The sequence below is a fragment of the Anarrhichthys ocellatus genome, unplaced genomic scaffold, assembly GCF_004355925.1.
Source record: "Anarrhichthys ocellatus isolate YVR2014 unplaced genomic scaffold, GSC_Weel_1.0 scaffold36, whole genome shotgun sequence".
Lineage (NCBI taxonomy): Eukaryota > Metazoa > Chordata > Actinopteri > Perciformes > Anarhichadidae > Anarrhichthys > Anarrhichthys ocellatus.
Genome location: NW_022280066.1, coordinates 2,948,505 through 2,972,457, shown reverse-complemented (window position 1 = coordinate 2,972,457; position 23,953 = coordinate 2,948,505). Strand labels below are relative to the sequence as shown.

Here is a 23,953-nt window from a genome sequence, read left to right as displayed (position 1 = left end):
CATCCATATATATACACATCCATCTCTCCATGGTTTGGCCCTGTGATGTAAATGGTCTCTGTTTGTGTTGCTGTGTGTCAGCTCGGAGGCTGGAGGTGTACGAGGTGGAGAAGATGGAGGCAGCCGGTCGCTCTGTGACTCTGAAGTCGGGCTGCAGTGGTAGATCTCTGAGCCATCGCTCTCTCAGCTGCAAACACAGCTCTGTGTCTCTGCACACACTCACTGGTGAGGAGGAGGAGGAGGACCAACCGTCCAATCACATCCAGCACAGGACCAGCGCCTTCTGCAGTCGCGTGGTCAGACTCTCACACACACTCTCACAGACACACACTCATTCACACACCATCACTGGAGTAGAATAAGAAAATAATTAGATTTAGATTTTTTTAGACCAATATTGCGATTACAATTCAGTATTCGACGAGTTCCCTATTTTCTGTATATTAACTAGACACAAGCAATACGTTATTCTGTATATAATAGACCAACACAACATTGGATACAGTCAACATATAAACTGTCTTATAAACTTTCTTTACAAATAATACAATCTTCCACCTTGACTTGTAAATTCAAGCCTCGTAAACATGTAATGTAACTTTAACAAATCTGAGATCTGCGCTCAGTAGAGTGCAGATCTCAGAGAGTTATGTCCTGTTAACGCCCTGTCAAGACACCAATGGCCTGAAAGGTGTTCTCCAAACGCAGTGATAAATACAGGCCATCGGCTAGAAGTTGAAGTATAAGGTAGTCATACGGTCTTGTCAAACACAGTTTGAGGTGCTTCGAGGTTCAGCAGTGTGTGTACTGGTACTTCCATCAGCTGTTAGCCAAAACAGAACAATACAACTGAGCCAACTACCAACAAGTGCTGTAAAGCGTAATCAACACACTTCATTCTAACTCAAAAACAAGCGACGATGTATGCAAGCAATCTGCTCAAAGCTGTCCTATAATACATTATAATACAATCTTACCAAAATCAAAATTCAACTTTTGCTGCTTGCCCAGCAGCAGCTGAGGTGCTTAGAGGTACAGCCGTGTGTGTACAGGTATTATCGTTAGTTGTTAGCGGTTTGCCAAACACAGCGACCAAAACAATAAGAGTGAGCCGCAGAGCAGCGGCCGAGCCGTGCCCCAAAAACAACGTCTACTCTGTTAGCGGTTAACCAAACGCATCGCAAACTGTTATCCTCCCACTGTGGCCGCAGAGTAGCAGATGGAGGCGCACTCGGCTGTGTTCTCACTAGCGACCCCTACCGGCTGCGGGTGGTTAAAAGTAGTGAGTCAGCAGGCACTCAATGGCAGTTTAAAGCAGGCAATACAAGCGTTCGAGATAATGCGACTCACCGCAACCATGAGAAGTCCTTCAGCATGCAGCCAGAACCGGGCATCAAACATATAATCGCTGCAGCATGATGCGAGATTAGCTGCGGAGAGATTTTTGAACAGTTTGTTTACATGCACTCTGGTAACCTGTCGATATAAGATGAATGCAGCAGACCATTTCTCCCATAACCCTCATCTAAGTGCATTAACACACTCGTGAGCTCTGCTGTCCTTCGTGATGGATAAGCGCTTGCTGCTTCTCTGTCTGTTCAGACCAAGGAGGTGGTACCAGACCCCGAGCTGGTGAGGAAGTTGAACTGGTTCTGCTCTCCCATGCTGGCTCTGAGTGACGGCTCCTCTGGGACTCCGTCCAGCCTGGAGCTCACCTACATCACGGACTTCTTCCTCGCTCTGGCCATCTGTAACAGCGTGGTGGTGTCCTCGCCCAGCCAGCCTCGACACGTGGTGAGAAGATCACAAAATGTTGCTGACAGCATATTCCACAATACATACGCCAAACTACATATAGTGTATACTCTGTGTGCGGCTGTGTGTAACAAACTATGACCCCCTTCTGTGATGGTTCGGTACGAATACAAAAACTGGTACAGTCAAGGTGTATTCAAAAAACATTTGAGCTAAAAACTTACTGAGCAGTTCAGCTCAGGAGTTCCCTTGCCAAAGCTGATCCCATTTTCTCTTCGTATTTCTCTTCACTGCAGGTGCCTGAGACACAAACGCCTCTCAAGTCCCTGGAGGAAACCAAGCTGATGTTCCAGCGCCTCAGCTTCTCTCCTCTCTCAGCGCTCTCCAGCCTGTCCCCTCCCCAGGTCAAAGGAAGCCCCCGCAGCTTCACCAGCAGGCTGTTTACCCGGGGTAAGACTGACTCCTTCACCTTCTCCACACCCACTAACAGCACCACAGACTGGTCAGAACCAGGCCAAGAAAGCAACCAAGAAACCTCCAACCTGAGGCGTGAAGTCCACTCATCCTCCAGAGTGGAGAGTGGAGGGGATGCTGAACAGATGGAGGACAGAGAGACAGACGATAATATGGAGGGTGCAAGGACAAACCCTGAGGGGGCCAGGCAGGAAGTCGAGGACCTGACCAGAGACGTGGATTGTGAGAGAGCCACTGATGATGAACTGCTGTATGAGGCGGAGAGTCCAGACGAGGCGGCTCTGGTCCATGCAGCCCATGCGTACCGCTGCACCCTGAGGGGACGTTCTGCAGAGAGCCTGCTGGTGGATCTTCCAGGAATCGGATCATTGGCTGTCCAGCTACTCCACATCCTTCCCTTTGACTCCAACAGGAAGAAGATGTCGGTGGTGGTCCGCCACCCGCTCACAGGACAGGTGGTGGTTTATACCAAGGGAGCCGACTCTGTCATCATGGACCTGCTTGAGACGGCGAAAGGTAATTAACAGAAGGAATGTGACTGAAGAACGCTGTGTTTGAAACATAATAAAAATATTAACAGCACTGTCTGTCTGTGTCACTGTCATTCTGTTTTGTTCAGGTTCAGAGCAGGCTCAGGAGATCTACAGTCGCATCAGAGAACAAACCCAAAATCATTTAGACGGCTATGCCAGAGAAGGCCTCCGCACGCTCTGCATCGCTAAAAAGGTACCGCTTCAGGACGGGTAAACCACACGACTGTGGACAGTGTTGTGGCTCAGACGTGTCTCCAGAGATACGCTAGAGGGGCTTTTATTTTTGAAACAATTGAAAACTGTATGTTGTCATCATACATGTTGCTGGTATGATGACAACATCCAGTCAAAAGATCATTTCCAGTCTGGTTTTGCTGCGTGTTCTGTGTCTGGAGCAGGTCCTGGAAGAGGAGGAGTATGAGGTGTGGTTGAAGGGACAGCTGCTGGCAGAGAGCAGCATTGAGCACAGAGAGGAGCTGCTGCTGGAGGCGGCTCAGAGACTGGAGACCAACCTCACCCTGCTGGGTAGGAGAGGCGCTCAGCGCAGACATGACCGCGTGCACATCAGAGCTTGGAGCAGCAGTACTTAAAGTACTTTGTCTCTATCTGTGTGTGTGTGTGTGTGTGTGTGTGTGTGTACACACAGGCACCACGGGGATCGTGGACAGACTGCAGGAGGAGGTCCCAGACACCATCGAAGCTCTGCAGAGGGCTGGGATCAAAGTGTGGATCCTCACTGGAGACAAGAAAGAGACGGCCATCAACATCGCCTACGCCTGCAAGCTCCTTTGTCCCAACGACCAACTGCTGACAGCCAGCTGTGGAAGCAAGGTCAGTACTACTACTACTACACTACTACTGGCACATTTTTCACATTCACAGAACAATGAATCTTATAAATTGTGCTGTTATCAAGATATTTCTAAGATATAGCATGCGTATCTTTTGGATCACTTTGGGAAGTCTGCTTTATCTTGGGAAGATAGGACCAATTCCTCAATATCTGGATGTATATTATACGATGCCAAATGTACGCAACAGTAATCCTGGAGTTCTTCCACACATCAGGATGCATGTGCGGCTTTACTCGAGGAGCTCAAACTGGAAGTGCAGCGTGGTGTAGACGGTTTGACGGAAGTGACTGCAGCGGGGGGTTCTGGAGAGTGCTCCTCAGGCGGTGTGGGAGACTTTGTCCTGGTTCTGGACGGACGGACCCTGGACTGGGCACTGCAGGAGGAGCCGAGGAGCGACTTCCTGGAGCTGAGCCGGAGATGCAAGGCAGTCATCTGCTGCAGGTCCACTCCGCTGCAGAAGAGCAAGGTGGTCCGGCTGATCCGGGACCAGCTTGGTGTTATGACCCTGGCTGTGGGTAAGGACTTGGCCTGATGAGTTCCCTCTCATTGTCTGTAATAATTACTTTTTCCCGCTAACAAGTTTTCTCATTTAATTTCCTGAAACTAAACGTCAAGTCTAAGCCTGAGTTGGTTAGCAGAGAGGGAGCGGTTATTGTTCGACCTGCTAATAACTGTTATAATATAATAGTGGCTGTGGGGGGGTGGGCAATGCAGATAAAACCTTACAAAATGCTTACATGTACTTAAACGTGGACTTGTTTCTGTTCATTCAGGTGATGGGGCCAACGATGTGAGCATGATTCAGGTGGCTGATGTGGGCGTGGGGATATGTGGTCAGGAGGGCATGCAGGTTATGACCCCTCCATCCATCCTGACAGAACACTACCAGACCCACAGCGGCCTGTAGACATGCAGCTTTCTTTAGCTGTTCTACTCAACTCTATTTGATTGAACTCCAAGCTCTCTCACTGTTCTTACTCAATCTTGCTTTTCCTTCCCCAGGCTGTGATGTCCAGTGACTTTGCCGTCTCCAGGTTTAAACACCTCAGGAAGCTGCTGCTTGTCCACGGCCACTGGTGCTACTCTCGTCTGGCAAACATGATCCTCTATTTCATCTACAAGAATGTGGTGAGAGTTCTGTGTGTATCAATGTTTCTGAAATGGCTTCATTTAAGTGTCTGGTACTCCGGGGGCTTTGACTCTCTCATTAGGAAAACACCCCTAAAGATTCCCCAAAACAACTCTCATCTAATCCTCAAAAATACTTAATACGGACAAGACAAGGACAAGTAACAATAATAACCCAATAACAATATATTCATACACAAAATGGATTCACTTCAAGCAAAGCATTGTGACTGATTTAGCTACCGGCTACAAGCACTACAGAATACAATGCAGATAAAAAAGCCACCGATGGAGATGTTGAGACGATCCTCTCTGCTGTCTGTCTGTCTGCAGATGTATGTGAATCTGCTGTTCTGGTATCAGTTCTTCTGTGGCTTCTCTGGGAGCGTCATGACCAATGCCTGGGTGCTCATCCTCTTCAACCTGATCTTCACCTCCGTTCCTCCGCTCATCTACGGCGTCCTGGACCGGGACACGCCTGCACACACTCTGATGGAGCTGCCCGAGCTCTACCCGGAGGTGCAGACCTCTGAGGTGACTTCATGCACACGCAAACCTGCAATCACAACGGCTGTTGTTCAGCGTTTCGCTCTATTGTTTATTCCTTTTTTTTCATCATCATGTCAAACATTTCCTATTTCTAAGGAATGGAGAAGCTTTTGAAATGGGACCACAGGGAGCCAAAGCTCTACTCTGAGACCCAGGATCCTATCAATACTAATGATATCAGGATCCCACCCGGTTATCGGCTTCTCAGAAACAACCTAGTTTAATAAAGAACACTTTATTACCGTATGTGTCATAATTAGGATTATCAATCATCAAAACAGTCATCATATCATATCTAAGGCAGATGACAATGAGTTGGTCTCTGTAAATCAAAGACCAAGTCTCATTACACTTCCTCCATACAGGAGTTCACCTGACTGCACTTCATGAGGATGCCTTTAAGATACTGAATGTGTGCTGCTCACACTATTGGACCTCGTGACTGATCCGTTGGATGTAGAGAGGATGTAGGCTTTCTTGCAGGACTGTTGCATTGCTAAAGGTTGCAGTAGTTTGTTGCAATAGATTGTACTATAACAGTCTAAAATACTGAGCACCAGGTCTTCATCAGGCAAAAGGCTAGCATGTCAAAAGGGCCTAGGACAGCATGTTGGCACAAAATCGAGTCCAACATGCCATAGTCTACTGACTGGACTCAAGATATCCAGCTCGGGACCTTTTTCTTTTTTCTTCATGTGTGGACAGGAAATGAAACATGGACCTGTGTTTAGAAGGACTAAGTGAGTCCTTTGTCTCTGCAGGTCTATGCTCCCTACATGTTCTGGATCACAGTCCTGGATGCGTTTTACCAAAGCCTCATCTGCTTCTTTGTGCCTTACTTTGTAAGTACACCGTGTCAAATCCTTCAGTAATAACCGACAGCCTTGCAGCCGATTGTCCTATCACGTAGCTGTGAACACTGCTCATACAGTTGTGATGTTTGTCTCAGGCTTTCAGGGGATCCAGCGTTAGTGAGCTGTCCTTAGGCTCTCCCATCAACGCCTCGGCCCTCCTCATCGTCCTGCTGCACCAAGTCATCGAGAGTCACACTCTGGTCAGACACACTGCTGTACAATAGGAGTGGTTGTTTGTGATCAGAGTCCAGACAAGAAGTGACGTCAGGATCTGTGCGTCTCCAGTTGTGTTGTGGCTTAACCAAAACATCTGTGTTGTTTTGCAGACGTGGATTCATGTGCTGGTGTTGGTGCTCAGTGGTGGGTCCTACTTCGGCTTCGTGCTGCTCTTCAGTTTGTTCTGTGTGACCTGCAGCCCCCCCACCAACCCTGTGGGGGTGGAAACCCTCGAGATGTCCCAGCCTCTTTTCTACATCGTATGTGCTCTCACTACTGTGACGGCTCTGTTACCCAGGTACACGTACACACACACACACACACACACACACACACACACACACACACACACACACACACACTCAAACACACTACTCGAAATGTGCACAAGCTGGGTCCAAATTCAGTGCAGCCTACTTTGAAGTCATAAAGGCTTTCCTTTACAAAAGCTGACTTCATACAGCTGCTCTCTTGTTCTATTATTGAAGCCATACAGTCAGAGCTAGCTGCTAGCTGCTAGTTGCTAGCTGCTAGCACAGGAAACACAGGCATCTGTAGGAGCACTGGGCTGCCGTACAGCCAGAAATAGATGTTGATGCAAATCTGAGAGAAGATAAGAGATGAGATCGAGACGAGACTTGTACACTTGAGGAGTATTTGCAAAGAAAGAGCTACAGCTCTGGCGTCCATCGTCCCTTTTATAACCTTTTTTGCGATTGTGTGTATGTGCGTGTACGTGTGGAACTAAAATGACCTAAGATGGTGAGATACAGTATGTGTCTGTATTGCGGATCTTGGCTCAACTAAATGACGTTGAGGTGTGTGTTGTTTGTAAGTGTCAGTGAGACATATAACGGTACTATATGTGTGACGTATATTGATACTACCATAAGCCATGGAAATCAAATGAATGAAATAACAAATATGAAAAAAGCAGCGATACATTCAGACTGTATTATGCAAAGCAGCCTCCATGTTGTCAATGGATGAAGTCACTTCTTCTTCGGCAACTCTTCACTCAAATCCATTTTCCTGGTCTCAGTTTGGAAAGTCCTTTAAGTCATGTTGACTCTTTCACTCATTCATTTTAATCCGAGTTCAGATTTAAATGCACCTTATTACAGCTGCTAGTGCCTTTAAAGTGGAGTGTGTACTGTGTTAGATTAATGAATTATTCAGACGTCATTCACGGCATTTATTGTCAGTTAAGTTCTTTGATTCCTTGTAGGGAGCCGAGCCTAACAAGTGGTCCAGTTGGTAGTCGAGTGAAAGGACTGAAGTTGCTTCTCTGTTGGGTGTTGAGTTCATCATGTACTGATCCGTGTGAAGACACAGCCCTGGAGGACTGACTCACATCTGCCCTGCGTCTTCTCCTCTGCAGGCTGTTGTTTCGAGCTCTGTACAACACCTTGCACCCGTCTGCTGTTCTGGAACCAGCTCAGATGGACAAAGTGAATTCGGAGAAGTACCGCAGGAGAATGCAGCGCTGGAACCTGAGCCGGTCCAGAGACAACAGGCTGCGACTGTGTGCCGACAACCCGGGCCTGGAGCCCAGCACAGCCTCAGTGGTGTCCTGACATCCCTTTATACACACACATACACACACTCACACATACACATACTCACTCACTCACTCACTCACTCACTCACTCACTCACACACTCACTCACTCTCTAACTCACTCTCTAACTCACTCACTCACTCTCTAACTCACTCACTCACTCTCTAACTCACTCACTCACTCACTCACTCACTCACTCTCACACTCACTCACTCTCTAACTCACTCACTCACTCTAACTCACTCACTCACTCACTCTCTAACTCACTCTCTAACTCACTCTCTCACTCACTCACTCTCTCACTCACTCACTCTCTAACTCACTCACTCACTCTCTAACTCACTCTCTAACTAACTCTCTCACTCACTCACTCACTCACTCTCTAACTCACTCACTCACTCTCTCACTCTCTCACTCACTCACTCACTCACTCTCTAACTCACTCACTCTCTAACTAACTCTCTAACTCTAAGAAGAAAGACCTAAAAGTTGATATTGACATGCTGGGGCAGAATAGATTGTATGGACGTTCCACAGCTACCTATCCATTCTGCTGAGAGATGCTCGTTTTGTGACATGTCAACACCCAAAGAAGTTTCAAGAACCTAATTATGAAGAAAGATGGATGTTCTACTCAGTGATTGAATCACAATAGCGAGCATTTGTCTGTGAAACATGACCACCGTGTGGAAAAAGTGGAGACAATTTTTAGAATTTTGCTGTATGTATCATTTGCACATCAACAAATCATGAGTTGATTAATCTCATGATTAACAGTGATCGTAAAGGAACGAGCTGGCCTTCACTATGTACTACTGTTATCACTGTGAGCCAGCAGACTGATAAGGAAAGAGACCAAGTCAGATCATAGTCCATAGATCACAGATACGATCAAAGATTTTTTTTGTTTATTTTTTTTTGCTGTTTCATACTCCTCATCGTCCTCCACTGTATAATGACACAGAAGTTGCAGACCTCTCGACATGCATGTTCTATGACATTTGTCAAATGTCAGTTTTATTGGCTTACTTTCAGATGAGCATAAATCCGAATGTAAGAGAACTTACACAACGTTAGCATCCCATTGGAGTGGTGTTTGTGTCCCAATACTTAGTCGCATACATAGCTGTGGTTTGGTCTCCACCAACTCCTGAGAAAGAGATCTGGATATGTGACTGTTTCCTGTTACTCTTTGTTCTCGTGAGCTCTTTGAAAGGGTAGCATGTGGCTAAAGAGAGCGCTGGACAATCCAAATGCATCCAATCCGATGTAGCCAAAGAGATTGTGTTTAATTGATTTGCTGTAATCAACATTCAACAAAGGCTTTTTCCTAAAGTTCTCTCTTTACATGAAGAACAAGACTAATACTAGAGCATGGAGCAAACACTGGTGCTGTTTCTCAGGTAAACTCCCATCAAATCAAAAGTGGGATTTTGTTCCCAGAACCCCCCCCAATTTGTAATATTGTCAACTCACTGTCTTAATATTATTTATATTTGAACCCATGACTGGTTTATTCTCATCTATACCGGTTGTTTGCATTTTTCAAAGTTGCAACAAATTCACTCAAATATCCAGTGAGTAATTATTAAAGGGCATGTTTTACCTGTAGAACTACAAATCATGTTTACTTGACATTAATACAGAAACATTTTAAATGCAAATTGTTCAATTTTCATTTTTGGAGGTATTATTTTTCCTGTTCGTGATTGGTTACGGGCAGTTTGTGTGTAGTATGAAAATGAATGGTCGGGTCCGTCACAGTGAGATCAGGTTTGCATGAGGCTACGTTAACTGATCGATCTGAACTGATTGAAGTCAGACTTCAGGTTCACTGATGGATCGCACCACAGATGTGTACGACTGGTTGTAAAGCACTTTATGTGCTCTAGCTTTAGCAGATAGAGCTTCACCTGAAGGTGCACTAATGTTGCTATTCACAACACATCCTGGACACTATTAAGCTGGCAAACATGTGATTATGAATATGATTTTGTAGATCCTAAACGAAAGCCCGCCACGTTAGACGTGACAGGTTTGTTGTGGACTTTGCTGTAATGACTCATTTTGAAATAAATACTTTATCAAAAATAACCATCTTCAAATGATTAACCGTCAACTAATTCAAGAAAAGCAACAGACTGCTGATGATCATTTGTTCATGTTGTTGCTGAGCCCAGCAGAGGAATGCTGGTTTTTCCATCTGTGATAGAAATCCTGATCAAACAAGTCCAGCACGTCAGAATTCCATCATAGCAATGAGATCAGAGTGAAGTGACCCGGCTGCCTCTATGTGAACCAGGTGATAAAGGGATCGCTCAGGGCCCTGTTCCAGAAGGCAGCTAAAGTGAAACCTTGGGAGTAGTTAGTAACTCTGAGATGAGGGAAACTTCAGTTCGATAAAGAGAGGGAACTTAAACTTTGGGTCTGTTATCTCCAGTTTCCCCCTGTATTTCATCCTCTTCAGATTAAAGCAGATATATCTCAAATCTATTGTGGGATTCAGCCTAATGCAGTCAGGTGTCTCTGCTTTCTCATAGTCCGGTAAATGATGAATGAAAGGACAGCACTGAATACAACTTAACTGTGTTAAATATAAATGTGCACAGTCCATATATAGCTCACATGCATTCATATCTCTACTTCCACTGGATTACAACGGAGGCTGTGCCTTTCATTTCCAGCTGTTTGTGACACCCATCCCTTCTCAGGGTTAGCAAACGGGCCCCGGTGTTTAGAAGTGGGGTTGTATGGGATCCATCCAGACCCGGTCCATCTAGTTTATGTATTATGTACAGTAGGCAGACTGGAAGCTCATTTGTTCAGACTAAATAAACTTGAAGCAGTTCAGCGTCTGATGGAGCTGATGGAGGGCTATGTTCTACCATTATTTTAACGTTTGGCTTGTGTAGTTGAATGCACTGGTTGTGAGTTGCTTTGGATAAATTAATGGAATGCTGAGGTAACCCTCTGAGGCCGCTCGTGACTCTGGATGCATTGCAGTAGTCTTCATTTCCTCTTTAGGCGTGTCTGCCTCGAGCTCACAGCTCTCACTTCTGTGTGACTGCTGCTGCTCCTTGTGCACACCGACTCCGACCTCCTGACATGAGTTACTACAGCGATGCGTCTGGAGACGAGTTGGAGACTTTGGGGTAAGAGCGCGTGGGACGCTGTTATTTGTTGTTCTTATACACTGTGCCACCTTACGGGTTAAACAGTCCAGATGATGCACTCTACAGACGCTGATTCCATTGCCGTGAGTTGGTCGATTTATTTTCACTTTCAACAAACTTAACAAACTCATAATAATAATAATAATAATAGACGCCGATGCCTCGTTCTGCCCGAAGTCCCACCCCTTCCTCTTATCACAGCTGATCTCTCAATTGGATTAATAACAATAGTTCCCAAAAAAAAAAATAGTTATTCAGAATACAACATTTAACATCCATTCATAAGTCAAAGGAATGTATTTAGATCACACAAATCTATTAGCAAATTTAGAAAATGTGATTTGTAATCAAAACAAAAAAAGATGACTAACATATTCTCTGATAGAAAACGATGCGAGTCATTCAAAGTATTCTGACCTACTCACAAACAGAAATTATGTTGAGAGTAATCACAAAATGTAATATCTGGGAATTCATTTGACCTAGACAGTCGACAGTGTCATAAATTCCTGCCACTTCTCAACTGTTCATAGCACAACTTGGCTTCTTCGTAGAGTAGTTTTACATAGTAGGCATTATTCAAACCGTTTAACTGGTTACAGTTTGTATGGACTCTCATGTAATGAACTAGAGACAATGGAAGTAGGATGTTACATGGAGCTCAGAGCAGGGCAGCAATAAACCTAAAGCTGGTTCTAAAACATGACTTGTGAAGTACAAAATGAAACAAACTTTAACCTTAAACTCTCTGACATACCATGTACACCTGTATAATCCAATGCAATCCAATACAATAGTTAAACAATGCATTCTACTACTTTTATTTTTTATAATCCCTCAGCAGCTGTCTATGCAAATACTGCACTTTCACATCCCTTTACTAGTTTCCTCTGCAGCTGTCTTACAGTCTGCGGCTTGTTTACCAGCAACAGTCGTCTCCATTTCATCTGAAAACCAACTGTTTAATCAAAAGGCACATTTTTCATCAACTCTTGTCTCATATTTATCTGCAAACCATGCCTCTTTAGTGGAATAGTTTATAATTGAATTCAATTTCTTTTGTATCACCCAAAATCACAAATTGTCCTCAGAGGGCTTTACAATCTGTACACAAACAGCATCCTCTGACCTTTGACCCTCACATCGGTACAGAAAAAACTCCCCCAAAACACTCTTTAATGGGGAGAGAAAAAAAGGAAGAAACTTTAAAGAGAGCAACAGAGGAGGGATCCCTCTATCAGGATGGACAGAAGTGTGACAGATGTGTGTACAGAATGAACAACAACAGAGTTACAACACATTCAATGCATATGACAGAAATGATTCATATGAGAGTAGTGAGCATAATAATGATGGAAAAATTATATCAACTAATAATAACAGCATCAGTGGATATAGTAGAATAATAATGATAACAAAAGCAGTAATGATATCGGCAATAGTAATAGTAATAGTCTTGCCCAAGGACACATCGACATGGACATCGAACCCCCAATCCTCTAAATGAAGGACGACGCCACAGTCGCCCACAGATCTGTGCTCTATTCAGGATACAAATCCTCGCCGCGCACCTTAATGCAGTGAATGTGGACGTTGCTGTTTCTCATCTCAGTGTTAGAGTGTCTGATGTGGACCAGTGTGTATTCCACACAGAGCAGAAAGAAGAGAGAAGGCCGAGAGCTACTGCTTGACTCGGCCTTTTTAGACAAGTACAGTCCATTTACCATTAGCTCCAAAAGTTGCTAGTTCGAGCAAGAAAGTCGCAGAGTCGGCAACCCTGACAGCACGTCCCTTCAGGCCTCCCTCACTCGAATGAAGTGATTGGTCGGGCTTATTACAGTCCTGCAACAGTCATAGATAACAGATTGAATCAATTTGATTCATTGATTGCTGTCAGGATGTCATTTCAACAAAAATATCAGAAAGGTTTTTGAAGATTACCGATCCGGCCTTTAAAGATTGTGGCAGTTTAGACGATCTCTTTTATTCCCATAGAAATAGAATAGATCAAGATCGACTGTCTGAGTGTCGGTTCATCCCAGTAGAGTTCCAGGTTAATCTTGTCGATTTTGTTGAAGGTGGTACCACTATGACCTGTCCCGTCATGCCACAGAGGCCCTTCTCTTGTCCAATGGGACTGATGGAAGTTATCTCCTGAGGAACAGTAACGAGGGACCAGGCTGCTTCGCCCTGTCCGTCAGGTCAGTCCGTCTAAAACATACATTCTAAATGAAACACAAGTACCAGATATCAGACCACCACACTTCTTTTTTGCTTGTATTTTTCTTATGTAGCAGAACCGGGCAACAGACTGCATTTCCTTTGCGAAACACGTTGTACAATGACAATAAATAAACCTTGTCAGTTTTTTGAGAGAAACTAATCGAGCATAATCTGAAGCTGTTAAAATAGATAATCTGATGTCAGTCAGGGATGGATTGGCCGTGATCTTCCCGCTAGTGGGTATACTTTTTAACACACGGGCTACACAAAAAGTATGCTTGATGAACACGCCACTCTCGCAGCCACTTCATGTACGTGCTGTTAAAACCAAGCATGTCTTCAACCGGAGGCCATTACCAAGATGGTAAACAAATACTTTGTGCACATCAGTGGCGGGCCGTCAGGGCCTGCAAGACCTTCTCTGCTGGCCTAAACAGAATCACAAAGCTATATCTATTTTATAATTTAATAATTTTTCTTAAATACACTACATGTATTATAATTTATAAAAATATTTTTCCCATTATCTTATTTTCTCATTGCACAGCTACTGTCTTCCTCAGTTGCTCTGCTTCCAGTGCAGCTTGTTTTAAGTAGAGCTTTTATCCAATCAGATTTCACCTCTGTGTCTCTAGGTAAGAACAGAGCCAGAGGCCTGCAGACAGAGGCCTGCAGCCATTTGCAGTTTAAGTGAACGGGGACGATATTGTTGATTGTCATATTCTTCAACCAATCAGATCTTTAGTTTGACATGTTGGGCGTATTCTTTGACGTATCAGAGCCTGCTCGCCGGCCTATAATGACGTCAGCATTAGTGCAGCTCAGTGTCTGCCGCGAGGTGCAGAGTGCGCTGTGATTGGTCAGTGGGCGAGCACGTGACTATCGTGAAATGACGCTTAACAGCAGAGGCATGTCGGGTGGTGAATCGCATCACGTGATGCAGCTCAGCCAATCAAATATGGGCATTCTGACTGAGTGAGATGCACCATGACACAGGGGGCTGAGACGAGGAAAGACACTGCAGAGCAGTACATACAATGCTGAAGTTGTGAAAGTAAAATTATAAGACTATCTCTTTGGGCTGCGACTTGTCATAAAGGAATGATGATGGTGGGTCCCACAGCCAGACCAGCTGAGAACCACTGTCCTCCATGAGCGCAGAAAACATTATATTTTCCTGAATATAAGCTTCTGCATTGTCCAGATGCTCTAGTACTATTGAAACATACTGCAAGTCTCGTACCGAACGTTACGTACATTTAATACGTACATAGTTACAGCCTTAGAAACTGATATCTGTAGCGCCATCATGTGGTTATAAGGTGGTATTTCAGCTGCAGGACAACAGTGAAGGCCTAGGTATAAAATGCACGGCCCGCCACTGGTGCACATGAATGACTTTAACAGTGCATTGTTAAATGTTTGTTTGTCGACACGTAGGGCGAAGGATTCTGTGAAGCATTTTCATGTGACACGCAAAGACAATGGTTACGTGTTTGGCTTCAACGAGTTTACAACCCTTCATGACTTCGTCAACCACTTTGCCAACCAGCCTCTGCTGGGCAGTGACACAGGTATGCAGACCTTCAGCTCTTCTAACTAACAAAGCTTACTGCATATGAACCAGCTCATACAGTGAAACGCCACATTTGATCTATTGGCTATCGTTCTGGTGAATGGCTTTCATAGCGAAGGTGAAGCTATACTAGAAATCCCTCGTTCCAGCTCAGGTTTGTGCACAAATGGGTACAAAAGTAGAGCTACAAAGTGTTTATGAATAGAAAAGCTAAAAGATTTATAGTGACGTACAAGATGCTACCAAGGCGGCTAGCCTGATGTACTCAGACAGGGAGTCCCAAAGATCTCACCAAGGATTACCATAACATTATTAAAGCCGAGTGGCAGCATACAGAATGAGCTGGAGGAGAGAGATTGACTAGACCAAAGTAGTTATAGCGGTCCAAGGACTACCAGCACACCAAGGTTTTATGCCTAACCCTCCTTTGTTACCCTACGTTCATTTGAAGCTGTTGATTTTCCAGTGTTTTCCATTGTTAAAAATGATCCACTCCACATTTTTCCAATCCAACAACAAGAGAATAACCCCAGGCTCATCTGTTGAGTTGTTGGACGTTGTATTTCTTCTGTGTGTTATTGTGAGGTAGTCAGGCCTGTGACCCGCCCTCTGCCTCTGAACCAGGAACCCTGATTGTGCTGAAGTGTCCGTACCCGTGGCGCGTGGAGGAGCCGTCCATCTACGAGTCGGTGCGAGTTCACACAGCCATACAGACGGGCCGCACAGAAAATGATCTGGTACCGAACGCACCATCGGTATGCCCCTTTCTGCACGCTCACATCTGTGAGCAGCTGATCCCAAAGTGTGTCAGATGTCATGTGACCAAAGTAACCTTAAGGGGGGGGGGGGGTCCATTCAGCTCTCTTTAAGTCTGACTTGAAAGGTAATTCTGGATTATTACAACATGGATATTACATTTATTGTTTTGACCGACAGTTATGGTGTCAGCAAATGGTGTCGTTGGTTCAGTTGTCATCACATGACCTTTTGTCATCAAACTACAGGAGCTGTGTTTAGGCACCTGTGTTCATTTGAAGGCTGACGGGTTCATAAAGACACTCAGTGTACAGGAACCCCACTCAATCTGAACTCACAAACTCTGTCACATGTAACTCAATGGTGACCTTCAGAACCACTCCAGTGGGCCTCTCTCACAAACCATTCAACACCTTAAGATCTCAAGATCTACAAACCCCACCAGAGACCATCTTTGAACAGAGACAGGCGTTACCAGCTCCAACCATATACAACCACCTGTCATCATGTGATAGGAGACCCATAGTTGGGCTAACTGAACTGAACTGACTGAACCAACCCCATGACTAATGAGCCAAACAAGAGCCGATGAAGAGCCGTGAGATGTGGTTAAAAGTTCAAAAACAAAATGAGGTGATTTTTTTTTTTTCCCCAGATCCAAGTTGCAATAAAACAGAATTATCGTTATAGTATAGTAGAATATAGTAGAATCATTTTTCTACCAACACAAAGCTTGTCTTTTCAGCTGGGCACAAAGGAAGGCTATCTGGTGAAACAAGGAGCGATTGTGAAGGTAAGATATGTCTGCACACAAATCAGCTGTTATCAGACATCTGGAGATGTAGTGGAGCAGGACTCAGAGTCTGAACACAGACCAGTTACTGAGGCGATACATCCTCTTTTTGCAGAACTGGAAACAGAGGTGGTTCACGCTGAACAGATACGAACTCAAATACTTCAAAGACAAAATGGTGAGGCTCTCTTCGGCTCAAGTACACGTTGTGTTAGATGTGCTATTTCACAGCTTCACTTTGGATATGTGATGACAGTATGCGGATGGAGCAATTGTATGAAGCCGCTCGTAGTGTGGACGTGTAAGCTGCAGAGTGTCTCTGTTGCAGGGTGCAGAGCCCATCCGAACCCTGGATCTGAGAGCCTGCTCTGCAGTCCAGTTTGACTACTCTCAGGACAGAGTCAACTGTTTCTGGTAAGTGATGTCAGTCAGTGATCAGCCCTGAGGGGATGCACCGTAAAAGAATGTGGAAATTAAAACCCAACCACACATGTAGGAGTCGTACTTTTAACCGACATCTCTGAATCCTTCACTATGGATATGACCTCCTTGGTTAACAAATATATTTTACATGTATGGCATGTCTTCTCAGTACAACATTATTAACGAGTTGGCAGTTCTGTCTGACATGAGATTACTATGTTGCCTATTTACACAATGTATGCTAAGAAGTGACCTACTGGCTAGCTTGTGAGCGTTGATACATCCACAGCGACAACTTATGACATTTTGTTCTGTTAAATGGTACATGGACTGTACTTGTATAGTCTTTAGTCTTCTGGCCACTCAAAGTTTTAACACTACAAGTCATCATTCATCCATTCACACACTGATGGCACAGCCTTCAGGGGCGATTTGGAGTTAAGTGTCTTGCCCAAGGACACACCGGCAGGGACTCGCGGAGCCGGGATTATTAACAATAATGATAATGAACATTAGAAGTACAACATGTCCTACGCTCCGACTTCATCGGTGCTCTGGCCCGAACAATAATAATAATAATAATGAACATTAGAAGAACAATATGTCCTTTGCCCGACTTTGCCGGTGCTTGGGCCCTAAATATATGCAATATGTTTCAGATGACACCAACATTATATAGAAAAAGCAAATAAAATATATGTCTTAAGTCACAGCACTGCAGTCTGAGGCCACAGCAGAGTTGTGCTTTCTAAACTGGACCCTTTGTGTTGTTTGTAAAAGGAAGTGTGAGTAGTGAAATAGCAGAAGAAAACAAGAGGAGGGAAGGAGAAGTGCACATGAAGTGAAAGGCAGCTGTGGCTTTACAAAGGTTACACCCACTGTCCCCCTTTAACTGGATTTTTCCTGTTTGGAGTGGAGTGTTGTAGGTGAATGAACTCGTATGATGTAGAGGTTAATTCATCAAGAAAGCAGCAAAGGGTTCTGAATATGTTATGCTAGATCCCTGATTGTATGGCTCTGATTTTCTTTTTTTCCTCCATATAATGGTCGCTGAGGCTCATGGTTCATATCTAGTGCCTGGAACACAACTGAAAAAAGGAAAGAAAACAGCCAAAAGTAAAAAAAAAAAAAAGAGAGAGAAAAACTGATTTATACATACCCGATATCTAACTTACACTTACATTCTAAAAATCAAATCTAAAAAACACACAACATCAAATGCGATGCAGGGCCTGACAAAGTGAACCCAAAGATGGGCGGTTACTCTTTATTTGATGGATGGCATGAGGACGGGCGCTGCTCGTGTGGCAACAGGCAGCAGAGTGTCTTTATTTTAGTTCCGTTTGTTGTGTATGTTGCATACAATGTTTTTGTGAAGTCAGGTCAGAGATTTTTTATCACTTGGCATACTACGCCTGTCTCCTTTACTCCCAACAAAAAGGGTTTCTTTTAAATATACAATGGATCCACCAGTCACTAGATCTTCATAAGCAAAGTTTCAGTGGGCAAATGCCTGTTTGTGATTGGAGGAGAACTCTACCCATAGATTCCAGTAATGCGGGAACCCAAGACTTTGATGTGTAGAAACTAGATCCTATAGAGTGATGCACACCTCTGCTCTCCTTGTGTCCACAGCCTGGTGTTTCCTGAGAGGACATTCTTTCTCTGTGCAAAGACGGGTGTGGAGGCAGACGAGTGGATTAAGATCCTGAGGTGGAAACTGGTGAGTTTCTTCAGACTGCATGTTTTACTCAGTGCTGGCAGGAAGTGGGATATTTTTACCAGTAACTCAAACTGCTGGCAGCACGCTTCGCTCCATATCACAGTGTAGCAAAGGGGGTAAAAAAAAACTTTCATTGAGTAAACAGAAAGTGAGCAATATGTCATGTAGCATGTGTCATATGAGCTCACTTCCTTTATTCTGTTAGTTAGTTAGTTAGTTTCTTCCCCCACTGATCGTGCTGCTGTTTAAAAAGCATTGGATCTGTGTGGCCTGTTGCTGGTGATACTGTACCTGCTGTTCAGAGCAAAAAGCTCTGTATGCTGATGAATACAGAAGAGACTGATCCATCCAGAGTCAGACAGAACTGTCATTACTAATCATGAGCCTGTGGATACTACCCCTGTGCTGCTGAGACTCACTGCTGCATTTTGCTTCCATAGTTAGACTTTATGATGCGTGTGTGTCGGTACCACAGAATTTGAATGTTGTGATCGTCTCCACTTGTCATTTATGATACTGTCACAATACATACGACACATTTCATGAGTAATCAGCTTAGTGGAGCCTACACCTAAATATGAGTGAAAGGAAAGCATGGATGACTTGACTTCTGTCAGCTCTGCACTGATGTGGCCTAGAAGTTGAGCAACGTGAAAACCTTCAAAGTCGACGGTGTGGATCCGACCACGCTAGTGAAGTCTCAGTCAGCTGCATACGCAGTGAGGAGAACATGTGTTATCTACATTTCATTTTTTCATTAAAAGACATCTTAATGTCACATGAGACTAGAAGAAAGGTTTCTGGAGAGTCAACCCAAATATGCATGCTGGGAAATGTATTCATAAACTAATGTAAAGCTCAGTGGGATATGTATTCAACTCAAAGTCGGCGAAGAAGACAACTTCTTAAAACTATCAAATTACATTATTGAAAGCATCAGTTTATTCTTTAAGTGTACGTAAACGTGTGTTCTTGGCAGCCGGCAGTGAGACTCTCTTTATTTCCAGTCGCAGACACTCAAAGGCCGATGACTGCTGATGGAAAGAATCCTCAGGTTAAAAGAAGACGTCACATCGGCTGGATGAAGAATACAGAAGAGCAGCGTTCACACGTGGAGAGTAAAGAGGAGCGTGGATTACACTGGGACACTGACTAACTACTGAAGTGTGATTCCACTCCGCTTCAGGAAAGATGCTTCATTTCTCACGAGGGTGTTACTTTTTGCTTTTCTTACCCAGAGGATGTGTGTTCCCGTATGTTTAGCATGAACATCTACTTACAGGATATTGCGAGCATGATTGTGTAAGACCAAAACCAACAATGTGCCAGTGTGTCTCTCAGGCCTTTCTGACTTCCCTAAGCTGTCTGTGGCTTTCAGCTCAGCACCATTGGTTCCTATTTAAACAGGAGGAAATAATGCATTAGTTGTCTTATTGTTGTCTTATTTAAATACTGATGTCAATTGATATGTATGGCAGCAGGACGGTGTATGTGGAATTATAGAGTAAGAATAAACTACATTTTGCAATCATTGCAGTGTATTTTTTAATTATTAAGGATACTTTTTTAAAAATTACTTTTTTCCCCAATACCTTTTTCAATTTTTGTAGCTCCATGTGTTCAGTATTAGCATGTTACATATAGTACATCATAGTTTACCTGAACACTAATTATAAATATATTTTGCCGATGCTTAAGAGAGAACTGTCAGTTGGAACTGGATCATGTGCACTGTTATTATTATTGTTATTATTACATGTACACTACATAATTTCTACTAAATTATCACATCTCGCCGTCACAAAGACTTTGTGTTCATGTTTATATGAACAGCATAACATTAGGACAATGCAGTACCGTCCATGAGACACCCTAACCCGACCCGATATTCAATGTTTCTATCATTTATATATTAAAAGCTGAAACTAGAGCGCATTGTTCGTTTGCGGTAGCGAAGAAATCAGTAACACTTATGAAGGTCATGTTTATATGACATCATGTAAAGCTTTGTTTAACTCGTTTATAATCATGCGTAACAACTTCTAACAAGGTTTACTAAGTGTTATAAGTGGAGGACATAATGTATTATAAGTGCAGCATTATAGGTTCATGCGGATTATGAATATAACGATGTGAGTCCTGGGTTACACTGCACATTATGACTACTATCACTTGAGCCAGTTATAAAGAAACAAAGTGCTCTAACGTATTATAACAGCTTATAAACTCTAGTCATGTCTTATACACATCAACAACATGCTATGTATGCCTTTGTGACAGCCCTGTAGAAGAGTGTATGATACTATAACACACTTCTGAGGACTCATGAGCAGGATTAGCAGGCTGCAAGTAAAGACCAATGAAAAATCCACAATGATGATCAAAGTTATGTCGAGTCTTTATTTTTCAAAACACACGACTTCTGTCGTCTTTTCCTCGGTTGGGACATTGGTGGTTGCCTGATGTCTCACGTCGTTTTCCCACAAGGTGAAGACTCCGAGTTAGAACCTGCATTATGTTTCTGTAAAAGGTGTGGCGAGTGCCTAGAATCTAGGTAACCTGCATAAAAAGGAAACAGCCTGCTCTGATGACAGGTCTGTTAACTTGTAGGCCCACTTCATTGTTAAAACCATTCAGGGGACCACCTTCCCAAATTAATAAGACACGTGACAAAAGGAGAAACAATAAACTAGTCTATAAATAGTTCAAAGATCAAAATAACCCTCACCATCGCGGAGGCCAGTCGGTGGCATTCGCTGACAGCCAATGAAATTGCAGCATTATTAACGCTGTCCAAGGTGCGCAAAATCCACTTTCATAGCGCTGTTTTCAGCTCCTGGACGCAGGTTCGAGTCTCAGTTGTGGCAAAGCCACTCATCAATGATAAAGAGCTATTTATAAATCAAGAAATGTGTATCCAACTTTTCTGTTTACTAATTATTACTAGATTGTAGTGGCAGATAGATTATCGAGTACTTGACTTATTTATGGCTATTAACCTATTGTATTGCAGTTTTCCTAATTATGAACCTTTAAATTGCAATCACTTAATTACTTTAATTAAATATGTATTTACTGTTCATTATAAGGATTCACTTATTAATGAGACATGTAGATATTAGTGAAAAAAATATATTTAATATATATAACAGGGGACAGTAAACATTGAACACAGAGTCCATAGTGCAAGGTCACAAATACACAACACAAATATGTACAACAAGACCGGGGTTCGATTCCCCGACGTGGAGTAATATTTATTTTATTTTTGTTGCATTTTCACAATTTTTGAATGTATTTTTATGTTTTTGAAGAGAGTAAAAGAAAGACGTAAAAACGGGGTCTCGTTTAGTGAGAAACAGCACCGGGAAAATCCTGCTTGTGGCCAAAATATATATTACACCCGTAGTGATGAGAACTACCATAGAGAATCAATGGAGAACGTTTAGTTCAGGGGTCTTCAACGTTTTTCAGGCCATGGAGAGATGGAGCAGGGACCCCCGACTATATATATTGTATAAAATTGTGTTTTATATTAAATGGGCCTAGTACCGTGAATACCTCTTTATTGTGCATTCAATACTAAGCTATTCAAATAATACACAGGTTTATATATTCATGTTGTTATTTTAAACATGTGCAAGGTACAGTGAGTAGGGTGGTCGTGTTACTGCCATTTATAAAGATACTTTGTCAACTGATGCCAATGCCAATATCAACATTGTCTGTCAATTGCATGATAATTATGCAAATCTATCATGGGCGCAACCCACATACTCAGCTGTGCTGCTCATCCCAGAAATGCATGTTCCTTACAAATGGGGCACCGTTTGAAAGGTAAAGAAACAGGCTTTCCAACGGTATAACATTTATTGCCAAGAAGCATTGTTACAACAGAGAAATAATCTACCAAACACTAATTTCCGAACTTTTTGTTCGATGTTTATATATATATTTTTTTTTTTAATTGTCTAATCAACCAAAAATTTTGCGGCCCCCCTGCAGTACCTCCGCGGACCCCCTAGGGGTCGCGGACCCCCTTTTGAAGACTTCTGGTTTAGAGAGTTTAGCTCTGCTGTTGAAGCTGTGAGACGTTCATCACCGCAGACTTTACCAACCGGTTCATTCAATTACATTTGTAATTACATTTATTTTATAGAGCCCAAAATCACAAATTTGCAGGTTAATTAATTACAGCTACTGTGTCCTCTGTTATACTGAGACATGATATTGAATGATATTGAAATAAATACAGATGGAATCGCTTTTTTGAATTGAGCTACAGCACTATCACATAGACATCTAGTGTATAAACTTTTGCCTAATGGCGTACACTCCATTAGTAGAAATTCAAAAGTTATTAGATAATGGTCCAATTAAAAGAGGGTTCTGTGGAAAGACTATTAAATGTTATATTTTCATGCCATAAGCCAGAACAAGGTTGAAGGTTAAAACAGTGAGTGGGTTTCTGTACACTCTGACAGGATCCAATCGAATCTAATAAAGAGGTAAAGCAGTACTAAGGCTATCATTATCGACATCCACATGAATATTAAAGTCACCTACAATAGTGACTGTTTTAAGGACTAGACTTGATAAGAACTCTGATCTGGGCCCCGGTACACTATAACAAATATAACTGGCTGTATTGTTTTCCAGGTTGGGTGTGAAGGACTAAGAACCAGGCTTTCAAATGAGTTATAATTTAGTTTAGGTTTAGGTTTTAATAATAGGCTTGAGTCAAAGATGGCTGCTACTCCACCTCCTGAGGAATGTGAGTATTAATATGACTTGGAGGAGTTGATTCATTTAGGCTGACATATTCTTCATTACACAACTAATAAATCAATATGATTATCTGATATTAAATCATTTAACACAGCGTCTGGACATGACCACCTCAAACCAAACTCTTGTGACTGAGCCACAGCTCCGCTCTCACTACCTTTTTGTTTGACGGCGTGTTAAACTAGCCGGTAGGCAACTATCATACAAATGTGTGACTTGGTGACATCATTACTTTAAAAGTAAAGAAAAGAACTGAGGAGCTCAGGAGAAGTGTTTCCGAGGGGAGAGTAACTCCCTTTGGTCGTGGACTTCAGGCTTTGAAACTTTACAACCTTTTAATCTACAAAGGTATATAGAACACACTAAAGGACAGGGAGGAAGCAGAAAAGATCATAGGTCCTCTTTAATGCTTCAATCATTATAATACAATATAATAATATTATTCTGAAATGGTCCACTGTCCATAATTAGTGCTGTTACTGTAACAGAGGATTTCTACACTGTCGTATTAGTGGTTTTACTGTAACAGAGTATTTCTACACTGTCGTATTAGTGCTTTTACCGTAACAGAGTA

General features: G+C 43.1%; 2 protein-coding genes across 2 annotated transcripts in view; both read left to right on the top strand.

Annotated features, from left to right (window-relative positions):
- The window catches only part of atp10d (ATPase phospholipid transporting 10D), an 18,947-nt gene extending 10,924 nt beyond the window's left edge, over positions 1-8,023 (top strand). The window contains exons 9-22 of the mRNA XM_031866726.1: positions 35-296; positions 1,603-1,794; positions 2,052-2,745; positions 2,849-2,955; positions 3,161-3,287; positions 3,409-3,593; positions 3,831-4,131; positions 4,390-4,466; positions 4,619-4,744; positions 5,078-5,278; positions 6,055-6,135; positions 6,243-6,347; positions 6,474-6,661; positions 7,745-8,023. Coding sequence (XP_031722586.1) covers positions 35-296; positions 1,603-1,794; positions 2,052-2,745; positions 2,849-2,955; positions 3,161-3,287; positions 3,409-3,593; positions 3,831-4,131; positions 4,390-4,466; positions 4,619-4,744; positions 5,078-5,278; positions 6,055-6,135; positions 6,243-6,347; positions 6,474-6,661; positions 7,745-7,940 — 2,842 coding nt within the window. The 3' untranslated portion in view covers positions 7,941-8,023. The remainder of the gene's footprint in view (positions 1-34; positions 297-1,602; positions 1,795-2,051; positions 2,746-2,848; positions 2,956-3,160; positions 3,288-3,408; positions 3,594-3,830; positions 4,132-4,389; positions 4,467-4,618; positions 4,745-5,077; positions 5,279-6,054; positions 6,136-6,242; positions 6,348-6,473; positions 6,662-7,744) is intronic.
- A 295-nt stretch (positions 8,024-8,318) lies between these two features.
- On the top strand, positions 8,319-19,945 carry dapp1 (dual adaptor of phosphotyrosine and 3-phosphoinositides). Its single transcript, XM_031866813.1, has 9 exons — positions 8,319-11,076; positions 13,176-13,298; positions 14,761-14,894; positions 15,521-15,651; positions 16,398-16,445; positions 16,561-16,623; positions 16,774-16,859; positions 18,504-18,591; positions 19,599-19,945. The coding sequence occupies exons 1-9, from the start codon at positions 11,030-11,032 to the stop codon at positions 19,620-19,622; spliced, it is 744 nt and encodes a 247-aa protein (XP_031722673.1). The 5' UTR covers positions 8,319-11,029; the 3' UTR covers positions 19,623-19,945.
- Positions 19,946-23,953: the final 4,008 nt, after the last annotated feature.